General features: G+C 41.0%; 1 protein-coding gene across 1 annotated transcript; it reads right to left on the bottom strand.

The window, feature by feature from the left end:
* Positions 1–535: 535 nt before the first annotated feature.
* On the bottom strand, positions 536–23,703 carry SMIM13 (small integral membrane protein 13; the record flags this gene model as incomplete). The annotated part of the gene is made up of 2 exons (XM_080710810.1): positions 536–723; positions 23,628–23,703. 2 exons carry the CDS (start codon positions 23,701–23,703, stop codon positions 536–538), a joined length of 264 nt encoding a protein of 87 aa, XP_080566936.1.
* Positions 23,704–25,299: the final 1,596 nt, after the last annotated feature.

Genomic DNA, 25,299 nt, shown 5'->3' with positions numbered 1-25,299 from the left:
TAATCTTTCTAAAGACATTTTTAAATGCCAATTAAACCTGACACATTTGATATCAACAACATACACATCTGCTAAGGTGATGACACTATTCTAAACTGTAAACTCACATGTGCACAAGCTAGGATACTTACATGACTATCGCCTGGTCAACAGTAATGAGATGCACCCCAATTTCAGACAAGTTAAAAAGTCAAGAGTATATTTTATGACTAATAAAATACATTTTTTTCAAGCCTGAAATGTTTACCAGATTCTCATCAGTGGGGGGCGGGGAGGAGAATCCCAGGAACCAAGGAATAAGTATGTTAGGTAGAAAGCTAATAAAACAAAATATTATCTTTAGGATGAAACTTGCAACGGTCCAATTTGGTTTTAATTCCCTTTATTACTATATGGCTTACATTTAAATTTTTAAACTGGATATAAAATCCAAGAACAAGTGTTCTTCAGTCATTTAGTAAATTTCAAAGCCAAGTCACTGCAGACAGACTCGTGACAGCCTTTTATCATTTACTAATCAAGGACTATGTTGGGGTCAGTGGCCTTCATCAGCAGGCGCCCTTCTTTGGCGAGCGGATCTTATCCTGTGTGGAGAGGATGAAGCGTCTTCTTCAGTTTCAGACCCTGAAGGCTCATGATCTCCTTCCTGGGATCCTGTGTCTCCTACCAGTTCCCGTAGAAACTTGAATTTAGATAGAAACAGATGCCATACAAAATACCAGCCTAAAGAAAGACAAAAACATTAAGAACCACCATTACACACGATTTTACCAATTTAGAAAATCATAGCTAACTGGGTTATACTGTGAAACTGTATATATAATACAAATAAGTACAACTGTGATTATAATATATATTTATATAATAATATTAAGCACTTATGTACATGGCATAAAGATAAACTGAGACTACACAGTAATGGCAAAATCAGTTTCACTTTTCATGAAATTCAGAACCAAAGCTTGGAGAATCTATGTTAAAATTACAAGATTATAATATCCAAGTAAAAAGATTGATTAAAGTCTTTTTTTTTTTTTTTTTTTTTTTGCTGTAGTGGGGATCGAGCCCAGAGGTATTCTTCCTCTGAGCTATACCCCCAGCCCTATTTTTTATATTTGTTTTAAAACAGGGTCTCATTAAGTTGCAAGGAGCCTCACTAAGTAGCTGAGGCTGGCTGTGAACCTATGATCCTTCTGTCTCAGTATTCAAAGTACTGGGATTACAGGCGTACAAGCATGAGCCACCAGGCCTAGCTCTAAAGTCATTTTTTTTTTTTTTTTTTTTTTTTTTTGCGGGTCTGGAGATGGAACCCAGGGCATTCGACCTCCGAGCTATACCCCCTGTCCTATTTTTTATTCTTTATTTTGAAACCGGGTCTCACTGAATTGCAGAGGGCCTCACTAAGTAGCTGAGGCTGTCCACAAGCCACGATCCTCCGGTCTCAGCCTCTCTAATTCTGGGATTACAAGTGTGCACCACCACACCCGGCTTAAAGTCACTTTTTGAGATGATTATCTGGGGGAGGGGGGGACCACAATCATCTATTTGGCTAGTGACTTAAGACATTTAGACTCTGCAACTTAGTAAGACTGTTTCAAAATAAAAAGAATAAAAAGTATGGCTGGGGTTATATCTCAGAGGTAGAATGCCCCTAGATTCAATCTCCAGTAACACACACACACACACACACACACACACACACACACACACACACACAAATGTGGCATCTTCATACGAAAAACATTAAGCAACAAACATCAATCAGTAAAAGAACAAATAGGATAAAACCTCTAAACCCATGCGTAGTGACTCTGAGATGTTAAGAGCATAAAATAAACAAAGTTAATCACTGTAAAGAGTTTTTATTCTAATGTGTCCTCTTGATGCCCTCTACTTAAACACTAGTTTCACTGAGAAGCAATGAACAGCAGTAAATTCTGGTGGCCGGCATTTTGTGAAAACAAAATCCAACTGGCTTTTATACCTGTGTTTAAAAAAACTAGCCGGGCGTGGTGGCGCACACTTGTAATCCCCACACTTGGGAGGCTGAGACAGGAGGATCGCGCTAGTTTGAAGCCAGCCTCACTAGCTTAAGAGACCCTGTTTCCAAAAATAAAACGAAAATAGGTCTGGGAGTATAGCCCGGAGAAGGGCTTCCAGGAACCCCAGTACCACCTAAATAAATAAATAAATAAATAAATAAATAAATATTAAAAAAATTAAAAAATTAGGCCAGCCGGGGATGGTGGAGCACGCTTGTAATCCCAGTACTTGGGAGGCTGAGACAGGAGGATCACACAAGTTCAAAGCCAGCCTCAGTTACTTAGTGAGGCTCTTAGCAACTTAGTGAGACTTTGTTTCAAAATAAAGAATAAAAAATAGGGCTGGGGGTGCTCTGAGGTAGAATGTCCCTGGGTTCCATCTCCAGTACTGCCCCCCCCCAAAAAAAAACCTAGGCCAAGATAATGGACACTTTAGGGGAAACTCTGAATGTTATTTGTTTCTCAGAATCTTTTAAACAAAAACAAGTTTAACATACCCTGGACTCCAATGGACTAAGCTTCAGAGTTCTGAATTGATCTATTTCTCAAGTTTTTACTCTGAGTGCTGAGTAATAACCGAATCACACAATAAATATTTTTGGTCAAGTGTGTATTTGTGTAAAGTATCTAACTTTGTAAAATATCTTAATTATGTTCCAAATTAATACGTTCTCAGTACACTGTATTGGCACCTTTGTCAAAAAATCAACCATACACACGGGGCATGGTGGCACATGCCTGTAATCCCAGTACTTGGGATGGGTGTAGCTTGGAGGAAGAAAACCCCTAGGTTCAATCCCAGTACCACAAAAAAAAAAAAAAAAAAAAAAAAATCAACCATAGATAGGCTTGGTGGCACATGCTTATAATTCCAATTCTTCGGAGACTGAGTCAGGAGGATCACAGGTTTGAAGCCAGCCTCAGCTACTTAGTGAGGCCCTTTGCAACTTAGTGAGACCCTGTTTCAAAATAAATAAAAATTTGGGCTGGGGGTATAGCTCAGAGGTAGAATGCCCCTGGGTTCTATCCCCAGGACCACACATACACACACAAATCGACCATAAAAATGAACATATATATCTACCAACCTTGTTCTTTTTCAAGATTGTGTTGCAATAGCTGTTTGAGTGTTGGGATATAAGAGCATTCCACTAGATTATAGATTCTCTTCTCCAATTTTAACAAAACGAACCTCCTCAAAAAAATTTTAAATTTGCCAGGAACCAATTAATATAAGAGATTCAATCCCAATTCAGAATCCAAAAGGTGAGCTAGGTGTGATAGTGCACACTTGTAATCCCAGTATTTGGGTGGCTGCAAGTTTGAGGCCAGCCTCAGCAACTTAGTGAAGCACTCAGCAACTCAGAGACCCTGTCTCAAAACAAAATACTTAAAAAAAAAAAAAAAAGGCTGGAGTATAGCTCAGAGGTAGTATGCCCCTCGGGTTTAATCCCCAGTACGAAAAGAAAAAAATATTCAGGTGGTTCCAGTGAGAAAAACTCCAAGGTTTGTAGCAGTAGGTTATGGCAGTTATGACTGCTATGTCTACTCTCCCCCGTCTCCTCCCACCTACATCAGCCAAACCATGCAGACTCCAGGCTTCTGGGATTCTTATCCTCAAAGCTGAAGATATGCAAACAGAAAGTGTGCTATTCTGTCTGGGTATATTCTGTGTGAGGTTTGCAGGAAAGGATGTGGATAGTGACAACGCTTGCCACACACACACACACACAAAAACATGAGACTGTGAGTTCATCTGCTGGGCAGCCAAAAAGAATATGCTGGTTTTTCACAAGGACTACTGTAATGACAGGGTGGGGAGTGCAAAGGAAAGAGATAAATTACAGTGTTGATAAGAATTGCAGTGGTACTCACTAAATTGAAGGAAGTTCAACAAGTTGTTGTCTGAGTAAAGTGAGTAAGTTTTTACAGAACTGTAATTTTGAGAAGAATGGGAATTGGAAGGGGGTGTCTCTACAACACAGCACCTAGGATTGGTAACATCTAATCTTCTATGTACAACACAGTATTTATCAAGAATGCTAATAATTTAAACAAAGAGTGACGCTAAAAAAAATGCCAGCAAGATTGGAGGAAAAGTAACTAGCCAGAACATTTATTTTGGAAAAAGAGCCATTATAAAACCCCAATGGGCTATGTGTGGTGACACATATCCTATAATGAGACAGAAGAGTCACAGATTCAAGGACAGCCTCAGCCACACAGCAAGACTCTCAGCAACCATGCAAGGCCTTGCTTCAAAACAAAAAATAAAAAAGGGCTGGGGGTGTAGCTCAGGGAGCATGCCCCTGGGTTCTATCTGCAGTACTACAAAAAATAAAAATAAAAATACCTAATGAGTATATACCAGGAAAAGCATGATTTAGCAAAGAAACTAAGAGAGGAACGATAGTGCCAGATTAAAAAAAAAAAACTGCTAATAATATATTCAATGGCTACTTTATTTAGACATGGGAATAATAGCTCATAAAAAAAAAAATACCTCTGGGGACAGGTACTATGAAGAACAGCTTTGCATATACCATCTAATGTGTCCCATTCATATACTCTGGTATGTCACACTTTTTATAGCTGACTAACAAGGCTCTGATCTATATCATTTTATTTGTGCCTGGGCTGAAGAGTTGGACAATAGCAGACCAGAGAGCATGCTGGAAGAGACTCCCCTTGAGAAAAGGAAACAAGAGCCACTCTAGTATTTACTAGTGGGACAGGAAGAGTGTGAGTGCGTCATGAGACACCTCATGAGTGCGGTGCTGCCACAGGAGGATCATGCATATGATGAATGATGCCATGGACCACACCATGTCTGAATGCTCCCTGCAAAATTTGTTGAAATGTGTCATGTTTGCCAGTATTAAGAGGCCTTTACAAGGTGACTAGGTCATGAGGACTCAGCCTTCATTAATGAATTAATGCCATTATTATAGGAATTGGTTAAGTATCAGAATGTCTTGCCCTGTGCTTGCCAGACCTTCCCCCATGTTATGATGCAAAGGCCCTCAACCAGATGCCAGCACCATTCTCCTGGACTCTCTAACCTGTAGGACTGTGAGCCAAATAAAACTCTGTTTTTAGTTTGATAATTTACCCAGTTGTGGTATTCTGTAACAACAGAAAACAGACTAAGGCAGAGAGTAGACACATTAAAAAAGAGCATATCTCTGCTCTAAGTAAAATTTTATTGTCTAGTTAATAGAATGGTTCAATGTATCATGTATGTATTCAGAGTTCAATTTCTTATATACTATGAATGTAAAAGAAAACAAGTGGAAATTTTCTTAATATAAAATGAGGCATCAACCTTTACATATTACTGGTGAGAAGAGAACACCAAACTATAGGAGAGAAGGGTGTATTTAAGTTTGTGTGTTGCACAGGGAGAGGCACCAGACACAAGGGGGCAGAACGACCACCAAACTAGCCTCATTTGGACTATAAGCCCTGGGGGTACTAACTCCTCCCAACTGGGCAGAGGACTTTGGGGAGGAGAAGGACAGAAGAAACCCCCCAGGCTACTTTTTTCTGAAAAGGCTTACCCTTTGTGCCTTGCATGCCTACAGCAGAGCACATCTTTTGGATTCTTCCCCCTCGAACCTCATATGCACACATCAGAAACTTCTTACCTACTCCTATTCTATGGACATGTACCATGTTCTGCGATTTAGAGAGAGACTGGAGGGACAGAGAAAGGAAAGAGGTGGTGAGAAGAAAAGGATCGCCCATAGTCAGAAATATAATAAAAATTTAAGGTTGACTGTTCAAAGTTACAGCAGTTCTTTACAGTTGAAAGGTAAGTTTGCGACTTGCTCCAGTCTCACACTGATAAGTGCTCTAGGTCAGAACAATTGGCTGGCAATACAGTGCTCCTTTTGGTTATCTAGGATAACCAAAGGAACACTCACTTGTGTAGCCCAATAACTAAACACAGGCCAAAAGATAAAATTAATGAAACACTGTGCACTGTTTTTCTATGCAAGATAAATGTACTGGCAGCGGAAGGGTAATAATGGCAAATGAACTTGAATGATGAACCACTGCTGGCGATATACCATAAACCCAGGCAAGTAACTTTAATTGCACTTTCAATTTTATGATTTTCAATTCACAAGTGTGTTTATAGTCAACATTTCATTTAATCCTCATAATTCCTCTTAATTGGTTAAGACAGGAACCATTATTCCAATTTCTTTTCCTTTCTTTTCTTTTTTGTGGTACTGGGGATGGAACCCAGGGGTGTTCTATCTCTGAGCTACACCCCAATCCTATTTTTTTTATTCTTTTATTTTGAAACAGTGTCTCACTAAGCTGCAGGCCTAAGTACCTGAGGCTAGCCACGAACTTGCAATCCTGTCTCAGCCTTCCAAGTACTGGGATTACAAGTGTGTGCCACCACAATCAGCTTCATTATTCCAATTTCTAAATTAGAAAATAAAGGTTCAAAGTGACTCACAGCTATTGAACACAGCAGCTACCTATGACAGAGAAATGAATTTTAACAGCATATCAAATTTCTCAGATTTTCATTGTGAAAGTAAGGCTAAAACACAAAACACCCTATAAAGACTGACAGTATGATTTCACTACCTAATGTAGACTGAATGTTTTCTCCAAAATTCATATAATAAAACTTAATCCTTACGGTGATGGTATTTGGAGGTGGAGATTTCAAGAAATGATTAGTTACTGGGTAGAGTCCTCATGAGTAGAATCTGTACATTTATAAAAGAAACCCCAGAAAGCACCTTCACCCCTTTGCCTTCCACCATGTGAGGGCACAGTGAAAAACCTGCCATTTATGAACCAGTCACTAAATTTGCCAGTTCAATGATCTTAGACTTCCTATCCTTCCAGAACCATGACAAATAAATTTCTGTTATTTATGAGCCACCCAGGCAATGGTATTCTGCTATGTCAGACCAAAGAAACTGAGACACTTCTCAAGACTGTTTTAGTACAGAGCCAAGTGTGGTGGCGAACTCTTGTAATCCCGGTACGTGGAGGTTGAGACAGGAGGATCGCAGGTTCAATGAGCCTGAGCAAATAGTGAGATTCTCATGAACCTAGTCAGACCCTGTCTCAAAATGAAAATTTAGATAACGGAGCTCAGAAACCAGAGAGGAGATATGCCAGCCTCACGCCCGAGAACGCCTTACTGCTGGCGGCAGCAGCGAGTTCACTGGACGGCACCATACCAACGCACTCAAAAGCCCACCAAGCTCCAGAGAGGAGTGGCGGACAGCGAGCCGAGGTGAGCCGCTGCGGAACAGCCGGGCGGGATTCGGCAGATTTCTCCGCGCAGAGAGCAGCTAAAGCTCCCAGGGGCTGGGCTCAGCGCACCCTGCAGGAACTCAGAGTGGAGTTCAAAAACAGAAAAGAAATACGCCAGCCTCACGGCCGAGGGTGTGGCAGCAGTGCCATATTGCTACCGGCTGCAGCAGCAGTGAATTCACCGAGTTCACGACAGCTCCATCTGTGCACTCAACAGTGAGTCAAATTGCGGCCCCTAGAGGAGAAATCCCAGTACTGTACTCCCAGGGACTTGAACCAGTGGGGGCGTGGTGGTGGCAGAGATATTACACCATAGGAGAACGCTCAACCTGGCACCCCCCATGGTCTAAAGCAGCCTCAATTGACTCCCTGGGTCTGAGACTCTGCGATACAACCCAGTAAAGGAGTAGTGGGGACTGAGATACTACAGACTCGAGATCCACAGCACCTTAAGTGAAGTCGTAGTAACCTAGGGAAGAACCCAGAGAAGGCACAAACTTCCGAAATCATGGGAAAGAGGAATAACAATGGAGCAATGAATGCCCACAACCCCACAACATCAGAACCCGATAAAACAGAAATTCAGGGATTTATAGAAGATCAAATCAGGAAAATAACTGTAGAAATAATAGAGGTGTTTCGAAAAGAATTCAGAGAGAGTCAAAAAGAGATAAAGGATGCAATTAATGAAGTAAAGGCCTCAATTCAAAGTACAAACAACAGATTAGACCACATGGAGAATAGAATCTCACTCCTAGAAGATGATCATTCAAAAAATGAACGCATAGTTTCTAATTTAGAAAAAAAAATCCGACAGCAGGAATCTGACATTGAAGAAATATGGGCCCATTTTAAGAGAGCTAACCTAAGAATAATTGGAATAGAGGAGTGAAAAGAAGGTGAAACCAAAGGGATTAATAATCTTTTCAAGGAAATAATAGCAGAAAATTTTCCAAACATAGAGCAAGAGGTTGATACACAGGTCCAGGAAACTTATAGAACCCCCGTTAGAGAGGATCAGAAAAGAGGATCCCCATGCCACATAATTGTCAAAATGACCACTGTGGAAGCCAAGCAGAGAATCTTAAAGACAACAAAAACAAAGGGCCAAGTGACATTCAGAGGCAAACCAATTAGAATCACTCCAGACTTCCCAAAACAAGTCATGAGAGCCAGAAGGGCTTGGAGTAACATATTCCAAACTCTGAAAGAAAACAACTTCCGGCCAAAAATTTCCTACCCAGCAAAACTTTCTATCAAATTAGATGGGGAAATAAGAAGCTTCCACGACAAACAGAAACTGAAGGAATTTATGTCTTCAAAACCAGCGCTAGAGAAAATACTCAAAGAGATTAACTACAAAGAAGAAATAGGTAACACACACCAGAACCAGAGAAATAAGATTTTCCATCCAACAGACAACTAAGATTGGTTATCTGTGGAGATTCATTATTTATGTTAGTCTTTTACCTATCTCTAAATTGTACTGTTTGCTTTTATTGTTGCTAATTTTTAGGATTTCTAGTTGGAATATTAATATACCTTCATATATAGCATTTGGAAATATTTTATCCCATTCTATCAGTAACTTTTAACTCTGTTTACAGTGTCTTTGGATATACAATATTTTTTTTATTTTTTAGGGAGTTTGTATACTCTTCTGTTGCCTGTGCCATTGAAATCATATCCAAGAAATCACTGCCAATTTCAATGTTGTGAGGTTTTATGACCCAGATTTTCTTCTAAAAGTTTATAGTCTTAAGATTTATATTTATGTCTTTTATCTATTTTGAGTTAATATTTGTATATGTGTTAGGTAAGGGTCCAATTTTATTATTTTTCATGTAATTATTATTTTTCAACAATATTTAGTTAAAAGATTATTATTTCCTCCACCAAATGTTCATGGAAACCTTGTCAAAAATAACTTGACAATATATGGAAGAATTTATCTCTAAGCTTTTATTTAACTCCAATGGTTTATATATCTGCCTTTAGAACAGTACTACACTGTTTCAATTATTGTAGCTTTATATGGTTTGAAATCAGAAAATATACATCTTCTAGCTTTGTTCTTCTTCAAGATTGTTTTGGGTATCTAGAGTCCATATTCCATATCAGGATAGATTTCTTCTGAAAAATAAATAAATAAATGTATGATAACTTCACCTAAAAAAAAAAAAGAAAAGAAAAGAATATTCTCTGGTAAGAAAGAAAGCAAAAAGAAATATTGAACTGTTATCTTTTAGTCATCAAAAGCTTGGTATCAGACAAATGAAACTGTTTTGTGAGATTATCATCGTTAATATTGGATAAATTGCTATAAAACTAGATGTCAACCACTAAGCCAAGCATCGGAAGGAGGGATGGGGAGGGATCGGGGTGGGGAACGGGTAGGGGCTAACTGGGAGATGTGTGCATGTATGTCTACAAAAGTATTTTCTTTATACCATTATATTTATTTATACCATTTTTTATTTTATTATATTTATTTATACCATTATGATGTATGAATACATTGCACCAATAAAAAATAAATAAATTTTAAAAAATGAAAATTTAAAAATATATAGGGCTAGGGGTGTAGCATGGAGATACAACGCCCCTGGGTTCAATCCCCAGTACCATATACAAAAGTTTCTAAGTGGCTAAATGGGTGGCTCAATACAAATCTTACATATTTATAAAGCTTTTGTTCATTTCTTTTTGTGTGTGTGTGGTACTGGGGTTCCTGGAAGCCCTTCTACCTCCGGGCTACACTCCCAGACCTATTTTTTACATTTTTATTTGGAAACAGTGTCTCCTAAGCCAGCATGCGGGGCTGGCTTCAAACCTGTGCGAATCCTCCTGTCTCTGCCTCCCAATCGTGCTTTAAAAATGGTATTGGCACAGAGTGCGCCACCACGCCCGGATTTTGTTCATTTCTAATCTTATGACTTATCTCTACTTTACTCAGAAGGCATCTAAGGCTCACTTGTAAAATATATGTTCAAGTCCACATGAAGGCTATACCAAAGAGAGTCAAGCTCTTTCGGCTCTACTATGCTCCCCCTTCTGCTGTACACCCCCTTTTCAATGACATAGTGGGCAAAGAAAGAAGCTCCTAGAGCTACTACTACTCAATCTACACAATTCTAAATTATAATACTAATTTAATACTAAATATAATACTAAATATAATACTAAATTATAATACAATTACCTACATATCCAAAACTCGTTTATCCAATAAACTTAAGAATTATTAAAAAGTAACCCTAAACCCCTCTCTCTCTCTGTTCTCTTCTCCCTTTGGTAACTGCAACCTTCCTACTGATCCAAATATTATCTCATCATAGATGGCCAATTTTTCATCTATATTTTCCACCTTTCTTAAGTTCCAGAAGAGAATCTCTGTCTACCTGGCTGACTTGAAGTCATCTGAAAAAAAGTGTGTATGTGTCTATCTAGCAGTACCTTAAATGTACGTTATCCTCTGCCTATCTCTCTGGTAGTTTCTCTTCAGCTTATTGTTCCTCCCTTACTTAATCCTAGTGTGGTAGATTCTACCTTAATAAATCCTCTCCATCTATTTTCTTCTCTACATTCCTAGTGCCACTCTCTGTTCTGTCAATCCTTACTACCCATCAACTGGGTCATCACCAGTTTTATCTTAATTATTTTATCTCTCAGAGACCCATTAAAACCACACTGCTCTGCCATAAATCCTAACTGAACAGACTTGCAACTTGGGCAAGTTAACCTTTTGGGCCTCAGCTTCTTCTTCAATAAGATGGAGATAACAGTAGTTCCTAGAGTCAATTGGTAATTAAAAGGTTCTATGTGTAACAATCTAGAAAGAATGCTTAACCTGCAATAAACTCTCATCAAGCATCAGCATGGTTTCTATCACCTTGGCTCCCACTTCTTCCCCTCTGGGACAAACCACACAAACATGAGGCCACCACTAGGTCACAGAGAATCTTAAGCATCATTAACACATGATTTTAAAATCCTACTAAAATGCTATTTCTTCAATGAGCTCTCTAGTCTGTTTGCTTTAGTATCTCATGCTCACTTTCATCTGCCATTAATACTGATTGCCTTCTCCATGAGATACAGGTTTCTTAAGGAAGGAAATGTAGGGTTTAATCAGGTTTCACTGTGCTCTCTATGCTTTAAAAATGGTATTGGCACAGAGTAGATACTCAAAACCAATCGACCAACCTCCATCTTGCCTGATCCCATCTCCCCCACAAAAGCTATCCACCAGCCGGGCGTGGTGGTGCACACTTGTAATCCCAGCATTTGGGAGGCTGAGACAGAAGGATCCTCAGCTACTAGTGAGCCCCTCTGCAATTCAGTGAGACCCTGTCTCAAAATAAAGAATAAAAAATAGGGCTGGGGGTGTAGCTTGGAGGTAGAATGCCCCCAGGTTCCACCTCCAGTACCACAAAAAAAAATTTTTTAAAAGCTATCCATGAATTTAAAGATTTAATGATGTCCACCAACTGACCCATTTCAGAGCTCAAGGTCAGCCTGGAAGGTTCCTATTCCATAATATAGTAGCTAGTGTATGGTGAGAGCTGCTGGTGTCCTTTCGCAGAGATACTGAACAATACTGTCACCCAAGCTGATGTGATATGTACAAAACATCCCACTCAAAACACACTGGTAATATCAATATGATGTGTTAATTACAATTCAGTAAAGTTGACTTAAAATCATATATAGAAATGATCTGTCAGACTTCTAACACACCTTTATAATAACTGATAGGCCATTAGGTTGGGATGGTTCCAGTACTTCAGGTACCTACACAAGCAAAGCAAAACTGAACTTGGTATAAACAGCAAAGTCTAAAGCTTAACTAATTAGACTCCACCAACTAGCCATCTAACTAAAGCATTCCACTTTAATCAAATATTTTCCTTCTATCTCACTGCCATGAACCTTTCCCCTTATATGCCATTAATTAGTAGAAACCCAACAGCTTGCAGTTTGCTGCTGCCTGATTTATGAATCAGTTTGCTCAAACTGTTTAAAATGTTAAGGTGCCTAGATTTATCTTCTAATGTCTCTGCAGAATGTCATAAAAACCAATGAACTTAGCAGGGCATGGTGGCACACGCTTGTAATCCCCGCGCTTGGGAGGCAGAGACAGGAGGATTGAGCAGGTTCGAACCCAGCCGTGCGCGCTGGCTTAGGAGACCCTGTTTCCAAATAAAAATGTAAAAATAGGTCTGGGAGTGTAGCCCGGAGGCACAAGGGCTTCCAGGAACCCCAGCACCACCAAAAAATAAAAATAAATAAAAATAAAAAATAAAAACCAATGAACTAGACAATCTGAAAACTCTCTTCATGCTTTTCTTCAATCAACACAATTATCTTTAAAATGGATGTTATTCTAAGTAAAACCATATTAAACTAAGAATCATTTAAATTACTAAAACCAGACTTTAGTCTTTGAAAGTCCATCTTTAAATATCCATTAATTCATATTTACTCATCTCTACTCTAATGTTAGATAATCAGAAACATACTAAACCTCAGTATTCCCAGATTCCCTTATCTTTGCTAAAACTAGAGAATTTCTGTTCAAGTCAGAAAGCTGGTAAGTGGCTGTGAAGCTGTGACTTGATCACATAGTCATGGGTCAGTTTGCTACGTACAGCAGGAACCTGGGACTGGGTACTACACTAAGACTGCTAGTAGTCTGCCCAGGGTCTTTCAGGCCAGTTTGAACTAGGGGGAACCAACTAAGCCAACCTCTGGAGAAAGATGGGTCTGATGGTAGATTGATAACTACTTTTCTATCTTAAAACAGGCCCACACGCTGATCTTCGAGGACTTATTCTGGATTCTAATTTTGTCTCCAAATTTCAAATCCCACATGGTCTTTATAGAGACAAGACAGAAGTGACATCATTGTTGCTGGGTCACCCTACAATCAGGCTGCAGCCATTCCCAGACTCTACCACTGTTATCTCAGTTCAAACTTTAATCAACCAAATGTGGTGATGCACACCTATAATCCCAGTATTTGAGAGGCTGTGACAGAAAGATTGCAGGTTTGTGTCCAGCCTCAGCAACTGAGTGAGCTCCTCTACAACTTAGTGAGGACCCTGTTTCAAAATAGAAAAAAGAAAAAAAGAAAAAAAAAAAGTTGGGCGTGGTGGCGCACACCTGTAATCCCAGCATTTGGGAGGCTGAGACCGGAGGATTGCAGTTCGTGGACAGCCTCAGCTACTTAGTGAGGCCCTGTTTCAAAATAAAGAAGAAAAAACTGGGCAGGAGGTATAGCTCAGAGATACAATGCCTCTGGATTCCATCCCCAGACCCGCAAAAAAAAAAAAAAAAAAAAAAAAAAAAATTATATATATGTTTTGCCTACGGGTGTAGCTCAAAGGTAGAATGTCCTGGTTTAAATCACCAGTACAAAGAAAGAAGAAAGGAAGGAAGGAGGGGAAGGAGGGAGAGGGGAAAGCATCCCTTTGGTGGGGTGGCACATGCCTGTAATCCCAAAGACAGGAGGATCACAGGTTTGAGGAGAGCCTTAGCAATACTGAGACTTTTGGTAAGGAGGACATTCATACAACCTAGTGAGACCCTCCCTGTTTCAAAGAGAAAATAAAATAGGGCTCAGGGTATAGCTCGGAGATAGAGTGCCCCTGGATTAAATTATCAGTACAAAAAAAAAAAAAAGAAAAAAGAAACTTTTATCAATACTGTTGTATGAGTGTCCTCCTTACTGGATTACAGGGTCCTCAACAGCAAAGAACATGCTTTATTAATTTTTAGACATTCATGACTACCACCTAAAACAAATGAACATAAGAGTTCAACTAAATAATGTAAGGTTATCTATCTTGAAGCAACCTGGTTTTTTTGACAATGAAGACTTATTTGTAATAGGAATTTAATAATTTCTACTAAGGAATTTTCCTTCACTCTTACACAGACAAGTCTTCTATATTATGTGTCAGGCACACTCAGGGATACGAGGATAGAGTAGTAAACAAACCAGATGAGATGCCTGGCTTCACAGAACTCACACTTTAATTGGTAGTGTTAAAAAGAAATTACAGAGGCTATTGTTTTGGACTAATCTGCTGGACAGACCAGGCTAAAAATCAAGATGGAGTCACTCAAGCTAAAGTTTCATTTCCCCAAGTTGAAACTTAGCTGTTTATCTGACCTTTCAACAAGTTAGGATTAGAGAGAGAGAGCACTAAAAGTCCCCAAGCAGGTCACTTTGAACTGGCATGATAACAAAGTTCCTTCTGCCTTAATCCTTACACACACAAAAAAAGGTAATCTGAAGTAAGCTGATGTTAACCAGTTATTTCTCTACTGTTCTGTCTCTCAACGACCCCCCCCCACGCTTTGCAAGGAAATTAACTCTGAAATGACCAATCTGCTGTTGCTCTTTAATTTCTTTCTTCAGCCTTTCTCTGTCTATAAAACCAACCTCTTTTACTCTGCCCACCAGAACATTTATTGGATTTTATGGAGTAAGGTGCTGCCTCATTCAAGAAATAAAAACCAATTAAGATCTGATAAATCTTTCTGAGGGAGATAGAGCTGTAGGTGCAGCAGAGATCCGTTAGCTCTGGATCCTGATTCTGCTGTTCTCTCTTGCCAAGAAACAAGTCAAGAAGCCATGCCATAGCGATGGCTTTTAAAGGAACCAGAAAAAGACCCATGAAATCACAGGTGGCAATAGCAAAAGGGCCTAAAAGTGAAAAGATCAGTGCCAATGTCTGCAAAGGCTTTGAGAATCACCGCAAGAAAGATAGCTTATGATAGAAGTTCTAAGACACAGGATCCTTTTCAGGTGAGAATACACAAGTGACTAGTTGACTCGCTCGCATAGTCCTTCTGAAGCCACCATTGCTGATGCCTAAACCAAATCTTTAACTGATTATGCAGTTTTAAAAAAATGTGATAAAAGAAAAATTCCAAGGTATCCTAAATTTAATTACAAAGTCTGAGAGGATGGAGTAGAAAATAAATAAGGGAAACTAGTATGTTAAAAGATATGGGCTTGGGAGGCTGAGACAGAAGGATCATGGTTCGAAGACAGCCGCAACTACTTAGTGAGGCCTTTTGCAACTCAGTGAGAACCTGTTTCAAAGTAAGAATAAAAAATAGGGCTAGAGGTATAGCTCGGGGGTAGAATGCCCCTAGATTCCACCCCCAGTTACTGTAAAAAAAAAAAGGTATGGACTGAAACCAGTAAGATTATTTCATTTCAAAATTGTATGTTAAAATCTAGACTTTAAACCTTTAGCAGCTGCTAGTCACAGTGGCACACACCTAGGATCCCAGTACTTGGAAGGTTAATAAGAGGATCACTGGTTCAAGGACAGCCTCACCAACTTATCCAGATCCTTAGCAACCTGGCAAGACCTGTATCAAAATAAAAAATAAAAGCCAGGCATGGTGGCATATGCTTGTAATCCCAGTACTTGGGAGGCTGAGACAGGAGGATCGCAGGTTCAAGGCCAGCCTCAGCTACCTCAGATGCCACAACTTAGTGAGACCCTGCTTCAAAATAAAGAATGAAAGAAAAAATAGGGCTGGGGGTGTAGCTCAGAGGTAGAATACCCCCTGGTTCAACCCCCAGTACCACAGAATAAATAAATATAAAAAATAAAAAGGGTGTGGCTCAAGGTAGAATGCCCCTGAGTTCAATATTGAGTACCCAACCCCCACAAAAAAAACAAAAAACCCAACAAGTATTTCCCATCTCCCCTGCTACAGTCTCCTATTTGCATATAAACTTTTTGAACTATCACAACCAACCCAAAATCAACAAGTACTATTTCTTATGGACAATCCTTCTGTTTCAAAACTTTCCCCACTTTGTGTTATTCTTCCCCTTCTATCTATAGCCAATGTAAGTTTGCAGTAAATATGCTTTCCTTCTCATTTTTTCCTTGTAAAAATGCTCTCAGTTTGTAGGCCTGGTGGACATACTTCCGAGTGCCATTTAGCCTTACTACTTATAGATGCAAAGCTTGCCCCAGAACCTCGTCCTTTTTAAGCTAGCATCTGTAACAGCCTAATCCACCTTTTTATTTCAGAGAAAACTTGGGTCTCAAGAGTTTTGGTTTAATAGATCATTAAACTAAGTGGTTGTAATTTTGTTCTCTGACAGACAAAACAGGCACATGAAATAGCTAATTTCAGTCAGACAGTAGCAAGTGCAATGAAAACAAGGGGTAAAAGAGACAAAGTGGCTGGTGGGCTCCACAGGCGGCCAGGGAAGGTCTCTCTGGGATGACAGTAGATATGAACACTGAATGATAAGGAACCAGCCATACCAAGAGCCATAAATGACTGGGGACAAAAGCCCTGCATAAGGTACAAGACCGGCCCATCCTGGAATGCTAGTAGCAGAGAGAATAAAGATGAAGTCAGAGAGGCAGGTAGGGCTACATCACAAGGATCTTTTATTGACCGCCCTGTAAGAAATTTGGATAGTATTTCAGGCAAATGGGAAGCCACTGAGAAAAGGTCTTAAACAAGGATGAATAAGTTATTTTTAAAAAATTACTGAGAGCTGGGTGTAGTGGCACACATTTGCAATCCTGGTACTTAAGAGGTTAAGACAGGAGATCACAGGTTCACCGCCAACCATTAGCTCAGCTACTTAGGCCCTCCACAACTCAGTGAGATCCTATTTCAAAATAAAGAATAAAGTTGGGCATGGTGGCACACGCTTGTAATCCCAGCATTTGAGAGACTGAGATAGAAAGATCACAGTTCACAGACAGCCTCAGCTACTTAGTGAGGCCCTCTGCAACTCATTGAGACCCTGTTTCAAAATAAAGAATACAAAATAGAGCTAGGGGTGCCGCTCAGAGGTAGAATGTCCCTGGGTTCAATTCCTAGTATCACAAAAAAATAATAATAAATAAGATTTCTTAAGACAAAGCAGCAACTGAGAAAGCAGAGTAAAAAAAAATCTAGATGGAAAGAGGGAAATACCAGTTAGAACCAAAATACAATGAAGGGCCATTATTATGGTAGAAGGGAGGAAGACACTTTGGTTGAAAGTCTACTCACACAGGCACATTTGATACGCAAGAAGAGGAAATAAGAGAATTCTGCTTGGGAGAAATAAAACAACCACAAAGAATAGATCTCCAGATACTCATAACTGGGAATAACCCTAATGTAGAGGCAAAGTCACTGCCCAATCACCTTGTCATATGCCTAGAATGGACACAGAATTCAGAATCACCTTTTACTACTTCATCCTTAAGTGTGAACAGAGACCAGATCATTAAACATCTACAGAAAACCTCCAACCAAGGAAAGAATCCAGAATGGACATGGATTACATAACTGTAACTCCATCTACTTCAGAGGCTGAGGCAGTAAGATTACAAGTACTAGGCCAGCCTAGGCAACTCAGCAAGATCCTGTTTCAAACCAACAACCACAAAAAAGGGCTAAGGATGTAGCTCAGTGGCAGGATGCTTGCCCAGCATATATAAGGCCGTGGGTTCAATCCCCTGTACTGCAAAGAATAGAAGAGTCCAAAGCAGATAAGCAGAAAACAATGCAAGATACGTTTTACGTGTGTGTGTGTGTGTGTGTGTGTGTGTGTGTGTGTGTGTAGACAGATGCACAACAAACATTTTTATAGAGATTAAATGCTGCATATCTGCCGGGCGTGGTAGCACATGCTTGTAATCCCCGCGATTGGGAGGCAGAGACAGGAGGAGCAGGTTTGAAGCCAGCCATGCTGGCTTAAGAGACCCCATTTCCAAATAAAAAAGTATAAAAAATAGGTCTAGGAGTGTAGCCCGGAGGTAGAAGGGTTTCCAGGAACACCAGTACCACCAAAAAAAAAAAAAAAAAAAAAAAAATGTACAGCTATATTGGGTGTGGTGGTACATCCCCATAATCCCAGTGTTTGGGAAAGATAGGAAGATCTCAGGTTAGCAATTTAGGAGGACCTTCAGCAACTTAGCACAACCATGTCTCAAAATAAAAAAATAAAAAAATAAAATGAAGAAAAAAATCTGAGTGGGTCCAAAAATTAAAGGAATAGATATCACAATTATTGTTATGACATTTCAGAATACAAATAAATAATCAAGCCTGACATAGTGGCACATGCCTGTAATCCCACTTAGGCAGGAGAATCACAGGTTTGAGCCAGCCTCAGAAACCCAGTGAGACCTTGTTTCAAAATGAAAAACAAGCTGGGCACAGTGGTACATGTTCCTAATCACAGTACTTGAGAGGGTGAGATAGAAGGATTGCCACTCCCTGGCCAGCCTCAGGAATTTAGGCCTTACACAACTTAGTGAGACTCTGTTTCAAAATAAAAAAATATAACAGGGCTGATGATATAGCTCAGAGGTAGAATGTCCATGGGTTCCAACCCCAACATTACACACACACACACACACACACACACACACACACACACACACACACGAAAAAAAGAAAAGAAAACTAAGGCTAGGTAGAATGCCCTTGGGTTTAGTGTCTAGCACTACAAAAAAAAAATTTTTTTTTTCAGGTGAAAACTATTTGCAAACTCAAATGTTTACAACTATCAAGCTTAATAGTGAAAATAAGTACAAATGACAGCTGTTAAAAAGGAAGAACTCTGGTACTGCGTGGGAAAAGATCAGAAGAGCAATTTACTTTAAACATATGGAAAATATTACTCATAAACATATCTGAGAGATTATGAAACACTGAAAGGAGAGACAAATAACAATGGGCACATATAAAAAAAGTAATACTAGGTAAATTAAAGACAATAATTAACTTCAAGAAAAAATGGAGAACTATACAAGAAACTAGGTATGGTCATATTATATCATTTGACTAGCAGAAAATAATACTTACATGGCCAAAATATAAATCCTGACTTAAATTAGCTAAAAATTATGTTATTAATGGAAATTGGGGAAAGAAATGCAGACTCTAGCTCAGCTAATTATGTCTAAAACTAAAAATTCCAGAGGTGACAAAGAACATATTATCTAGAAACATAGAAGTAACTAAGAGGAAGTTGGGTATGGTAGCACTTGCCTATAAACCCAGTTCTTGGCAGGATGAGACAGAAGGATGGTCTGAAGAAAGCCTCTGCAAAGTAGCAAGGCCCTCTGCCACTTAGGGAGATCCTGTTTCAAAATAAAAACGGGGTAGAGTTCAGAGATAAAATGTCCCTGGGATCAATTCCCAATACCATACAACACACACACACACACACACACACACACACACACACACTCTCTCTCTCTCTCTCTCTCTCTCTCTCTCTCTCGAAGGAAAGTGAAACAGGGTTGAAGTACCTTTCTGTAATTACTACTGACTTCTGAAACTGCATTTCTTCTGTTAAGAATTTTTGATAAAATATTTTCTTATTCAAGATGACAGTAGTGACAGTACTAATAGCATTGAGAATAGAAAAGAACATATTTCAGATTTTCACAGAGGGTTGATGTGCATAGGGAGAGGGGAGTAGGAATAAGAGAAAAAGCAAAATCAAGGATGAAACCTAAGTTCTTGGCTTGAACCACTGAGTGAAACATTTCAGATGGGCAAAACTGGGGGAATAAACAGGTGGGGGAAATCAAGAGTTATGTTTTAGATGCAAATCAGATTTAAATTTGATATGCTTCTTAGAACTGCAAGTGCAGCTGGAACAAAAGTTTGAATCAAGTGCCTAGTGCTCAAGGGAGAAGTAAAAGTTGGAGACAAATTCTAGAGTCATTATCTATAGCTGGTATTTAAATCTTTAGGATTGGATATCATAAGGAAAGAACACGCACAAAAAATAGAGACATATCTGTACATATTTAACTGTGGTTAAAAAAGTTAATAAAGTCTAGGTCATGACAAGCAGAAAAAGATATTCATGATATGAAAGAGCCTGTCAAAGTTATTTTCTCTTTTTCCTACGGCACCTCTGAATGCCATATTCTACCTCTGAGCTATGAACTATACCCCAGCCCTATTTTACTTTTTATTTTGAAACAGGGTCTTGCTAAGTTGACGATGAAAGTCTCACTACCTCCTAAGGCTATCCCAAAACCTGGGATCCTCCTGTCTCAGCCGCCAAAGTACTAGGATTACGGACATGTGCCACTGTGTACAACCCTGTCAAAGTTTTATAACAAGCTAAACTATGATTCCTTGGGACAGGCCCCATCAAACATTCAGTGTTTCCAGTAGTCTAGTATGTACTAGAACGGACTGAACACTCAGTCAGAAAACAGAAAACCCAACTAAAGAATAAAAGCTCTATGCCTACAGTATCCAAGGACTTCAAAAGGGATTGAGAGCTGGGTGTGGTATCACAGACCTGTAATCCCAGAATTTGACAGGCTGAGAAAGGAGGATCTCAAGTTCAGGGATAGCCTCAGAAATTTAGCAAGACCCTTGGCAACCTAGTGAGACTGTTTCAAAATAAAACCTAAACCAGGTGTGGTAGTACATGCCTGTAATCCCAGTACTTGGGAGGCTGAGACAGGATTGAAGACCAGCCTCAGCAATTTACAAAATAAAAATAAATACAATAAAAAGGGGTGAGGGTGTAGCTCAGAGGTAGAATGCCCTTGAGTTCAACCCTAGCACCACAAAAGATAGATAAATAAATAAATAAATGAATTAAATATAAAAAGGGCTGGGGCTGGAGTATGGAGATAGAATGTACCTGAGTTCAATCTCCAATATCAAAATAAAGGGGAGAGGGGAATTATGACCACCAGAAAGGTAAGAACAATTTTTTTTTTTTAAACAGGCTCTTGCAGGCCAGAGATGGTGTCTAGAGATGGTGGTGGCGCACGCTTGTAATCCCAGCATTTGGGAGGCTGAGACCGGAGGATGGTGGTTCGCAGTCAGCCTCAGCTACTTAGTGAGGACCTTTGCAACTCAGTGAGATCCTGTTTCCCAATAAAGAATAAAAAAAATAGGGCTGTGAGTGTAGCTCGGAGATAGAATGGCCCTGAATTCCATCCCCAGTACCACAAAAAAAAAAAAAAAAAAAAACAGGCTCTTGCTAGGTTACTGAGAGTCTAAATTGCTGAGGCTGGTTTTGAACCTTGACCCTCCTGTCTTAGCCTCTCAAATAGTGGGATTATAGGCCTGCATCAACACCATACCAGCTAAGAACAATCGTTTTAAGCACACAAGCCTAAACTATCCAACTACTCTTACATTCCAGCCAGTGCAGCAGACTAGGTGCTGGTTATGAACAGAACTGTGTTCCCTCCCTCACCCATCAAATCCATAGGGTGTAATCCTAACTCTCAAAGTTAGGATTTGGAGATAAGGCCTTTAAAGAGGTAAATAAGGTCTTAGGGTGAGGCCTCTAATCCAGTAACTGTTGATCTTTATAAAGATTAAGACTGACACCAAAGATCACCTAAGACACAGGAAGGTCATCAAGAGGCCAAGAAGAGAGCCCTCAGAAGAAAAGCAACCTGCTAACATCTTGATTTTAGACTCAAGCCTCTGGAACTGAGAAAATAAATTTGTTGATTAAGCCACAAAGTCTATGGTAATTTGCTATGGCAGCTGTAGCAAACTAATACAGTCCCTGGTTTCTGTCTCAAGTCTAGTCTGGTCCTTCTCTCCTCTCCTTATGCCTCAGCTCTATTCTAGTCGAAACATGAGGCTACCCTACCGCATCACTAGCTCTCCCAACCACAAAAAAAGTTTTGATTACTTCTTCAAGCTATTAGTTCTTGACCATTCCAACCAAAATAAGGTGTTAGACCTCACTTCTCTTATTACATGTTAACTAAAGGCAAGGCACTTTGAGAAAAATGAATGAAAGTAGCTATCGAGAGACAGCAAAGCAACTAGGAGTTCTATGTCTCAAAGGAAGCTTGGTAAATATTCTATTCAAGGTGTGGTATGCTGTGTATGTCATATCCCAGTGTCCAGGCAGCTTCTGTGTTCAAATGCGAATGGATAACAGGTACTTTCCTTCTTTACCACACCCAAACAAATCATAAGGATCTGGCTTTCCTTACTTCAAGGACCTTATACATCTACAGTTAGCTCAAAACGCAGGCACCGCAAGCAGAAAATTGAGATAAATGCTTTATCTCATCAGAAAAAAAGCTGTACTGGGTGTGGAGCCACACACTTGTAATCCAGGTACTTGGGAGGCTGAGACGGGAGGATCACAGATTCAAATCCATCCTCTACAACTTATTGAGACCTCAACAACCTAGTGAAACCCTATTTCCAAATAAGAAATAGAAAAATCGGGCTGGGCATGTAACTCAGAGGTAGAATGCCTCTGGATTCAATCCCTAGTACCCCCCCCCAAAGAAAAAGAAAAAGAAAAAGAAAAAAGAAGATGTTAAGTTGGAAGCTTTAGCTCTGGTGTGACAAGAAGACCAACAATAACCAAAGAAAATTAGAGGGTGTAACTCAATGGTAGAGTATGTGTTTAGCATTTGTGAGTCCCTGGATTTGATCCCCGGAATCACTTAAAAAATTAAATACTTATAAATACATTAGTGCAGATAACTCCAAGCATAACTCTAATATCAAACATTAATTGCATAATAAATAAACTGTAGTATTATGAATTCTGACCAATTACTGCATCAACCCGAACCCATACTTTAGTTTTTTTAAATATAATAAACTCACATTTACTTTTCAGATTTTCACAACTGCCCAGCCTCATTGCTGAGACCTGTGGTTAGTGTATTAAGGGGGGAAAAAAAAATCTAAAATTGCACTAACATTACCTTGGGAAGAAAGTTGAATGCCCTCTCATTCCCAAAAGGAAAATACCCATAGCACACAAAACAGCACCACTAAGAAGAGCTAAGAATTAGATTACCTAACCCTGGAAGTTTAACTGCAGCCCGTGTTTTGACGTTTCTGCCTATTCTCAACATCTCTGACTGGAACTTAGTTGAAGCCTGAACTCGAAGTAAACAATTTCTTGGTTCTGAGTGAAACCTCTCATTATCATTAAGGTCAAAACCTATATTAAATTTAAAATAAAAGGGGGGTGGGGGTTGGCCAATCACTTCACCTTGGAAAGCAGGCCAGAACAGAAAGGCAATCGAGGGCGGTCGCTGGCGGCGAAGCAGGGTCTGGTTTAACCTAGAGCCTGGACGCCCAGCCCGAAGCCCGCCCTCCGCTTCCCCGGGATGCCCGCGGACACAGCCCCTGCGCTCAGTCCTGAGACCACCAGACCCTCGTCCGTCCTCGCCTTTTCTGTGGGCTGGCTGGACCTCACCGGCCTCGCAGGTGGCCCCCGAGCGGAGCCGAGCCCGGGTGGACGCGCCCCTCGGCCGCACTCACCGCACACCATCAGCAGCAGCACGATCAGCAGCGTGGCCACGAACACCAGCAGGGTCAGCCCGACGTTGTGCCACATCTTGGGCGGCGGCGGGCGCCGGGCTTCAGCGGCGGGCGCGGGGCGCGGCGGGCCGGGGCGGCATGGGCTGCGGGGCCGCTCGGCAGCGCCCCCCGGGGGCGGGCCGGCGCGGAGGCGGGCGCGCCGCCGACCTCCTTCTCGCGGGGGGCGCTGGGGTCGCGGGCGGGAGGTGGGCCGCGGGCGCCGCTATCCCGTCATCGCTCCGGACAGCCGGGGCCGCGGCGCCCGGTGACCCCGGCGGCGGCCGGATGCGCTTCCATGGCGGACGCCGCGCGTCTAAGGACAAGGGAGACGGCGAGCACGAGGACGCGCGGCGGCCACTAGGCCGCTGTCGCCGCCTGTCCGAGGATCCCTGGGTCCCCTGGGTCCCCAGATGTCAACGTCTCTCCGCTGCGGCGCCCCGGCCCCGAGCCCCGGCCCGCTGCGGCAGCTCATCACCGAGCGCCCCCTCTGCTCGCCTCCGCCAAGCCGCGCGGGCCGACGGGAAATGGAGTGCGCAGCCGGGCTGAGGCCGAGGCGCGCGGCCCACGAGGACTACAACTCCCAGAGTGCACCGCGACAGGAGCTCCCCCGCCCTCCCCGCGTCCCCTCAGACTCTGCAGTCTCTGGAGCCGCAGCTTCTGTCCGCGGGCTCTGGGCTGCTGTCCTCTGCCCGGGTGTAGTTGGCTGCCCCCTACCGCGCTGTGCGGAGACGCCGCTGAGATTTCCACCGCGGCTCCTTGCACAGAGTCCTTTGTTTTCAGTAACCAGAGAGAGGAGAGGGGAGGCGGTTGCTTGAAAAACTGGTTGCACTTGAACCCAGCCCTGTTGCCAGGGGCGAAGGCTGGATCCTTGGTACTTTGGAGGAAGTATCCGAGCCCCTGACAGCTAAAGGGGTCAGAGTCATGGAATCTTTCCCCCAGCAACAGAATTGTGTTATGCGTTTTTACAGGTAATTTTTTCAAAAGTGATCGACGGGTGATTTTAAGGCCGTCTACTGTGCCCTTAATTCACCTACCTGAGATGGAAGTTTGATTCGTTTGCCTCCTTGAAACCAAGTAGCATAGGACCCACAGATGAACATTTTTCAGCACTGGCTTGAACATACTTTGGTGAAACAAGATACTTGTGTGTAACCCTACCTCCATTGAAATTAAGACAACACGGTTCTGTCAGATGATTCATCCGTGAAAGTGGTGCCCCCAGAAAACAAAGGGATGTATACCTCTCTTAGAAGGAATCGGAGCCTTCATATTTTCTTGTGACTGTTGCTCACTGCTATATCTTTATACCCGTCTACAAGTTCCTGTTCCTTCTCTTCTGTCTCCAAAGCCTAGGCAGAAATCCCCTGATTTAGTAAATATATCCTAGCCGTGGCTGCCACACTGTGTGAGCTGTATTTCCCAAGAGGCAGCATTGTAAACAAATACTGTATATGAAAATACAGTAAGAGATGATTTCTTCCTTTGCAGAAGATTTAATATAGATTATCTGTGAAGAGAAAGTGAACCCAGTGCATCTAAGATATAGTTAGAAAAAAAAATATGCTTTTCCATGGATGATTCGAATCTATTGCATAAATAAGGCACATTTTTATTAAAATCTGGTTGAAAAGAA

Source organism: Muscardinus avellanarius (genome assembly GCF_963383645.1).
Source record: "Muscardinus avellanarius genome assembly, chromosome: 14".
In the NCBI taxonomy this organism is placed as follows: Eukaryota; Metazoa; Chordata; class Mammalia; order Rodentia; family Gliridae; genus Muscardinus; species Muscardinus avellanarius.
Note: the sequence above shows the minus strand (reverse complement) of the source record. Positions and strands in the feature narration are given on the sequence as shown.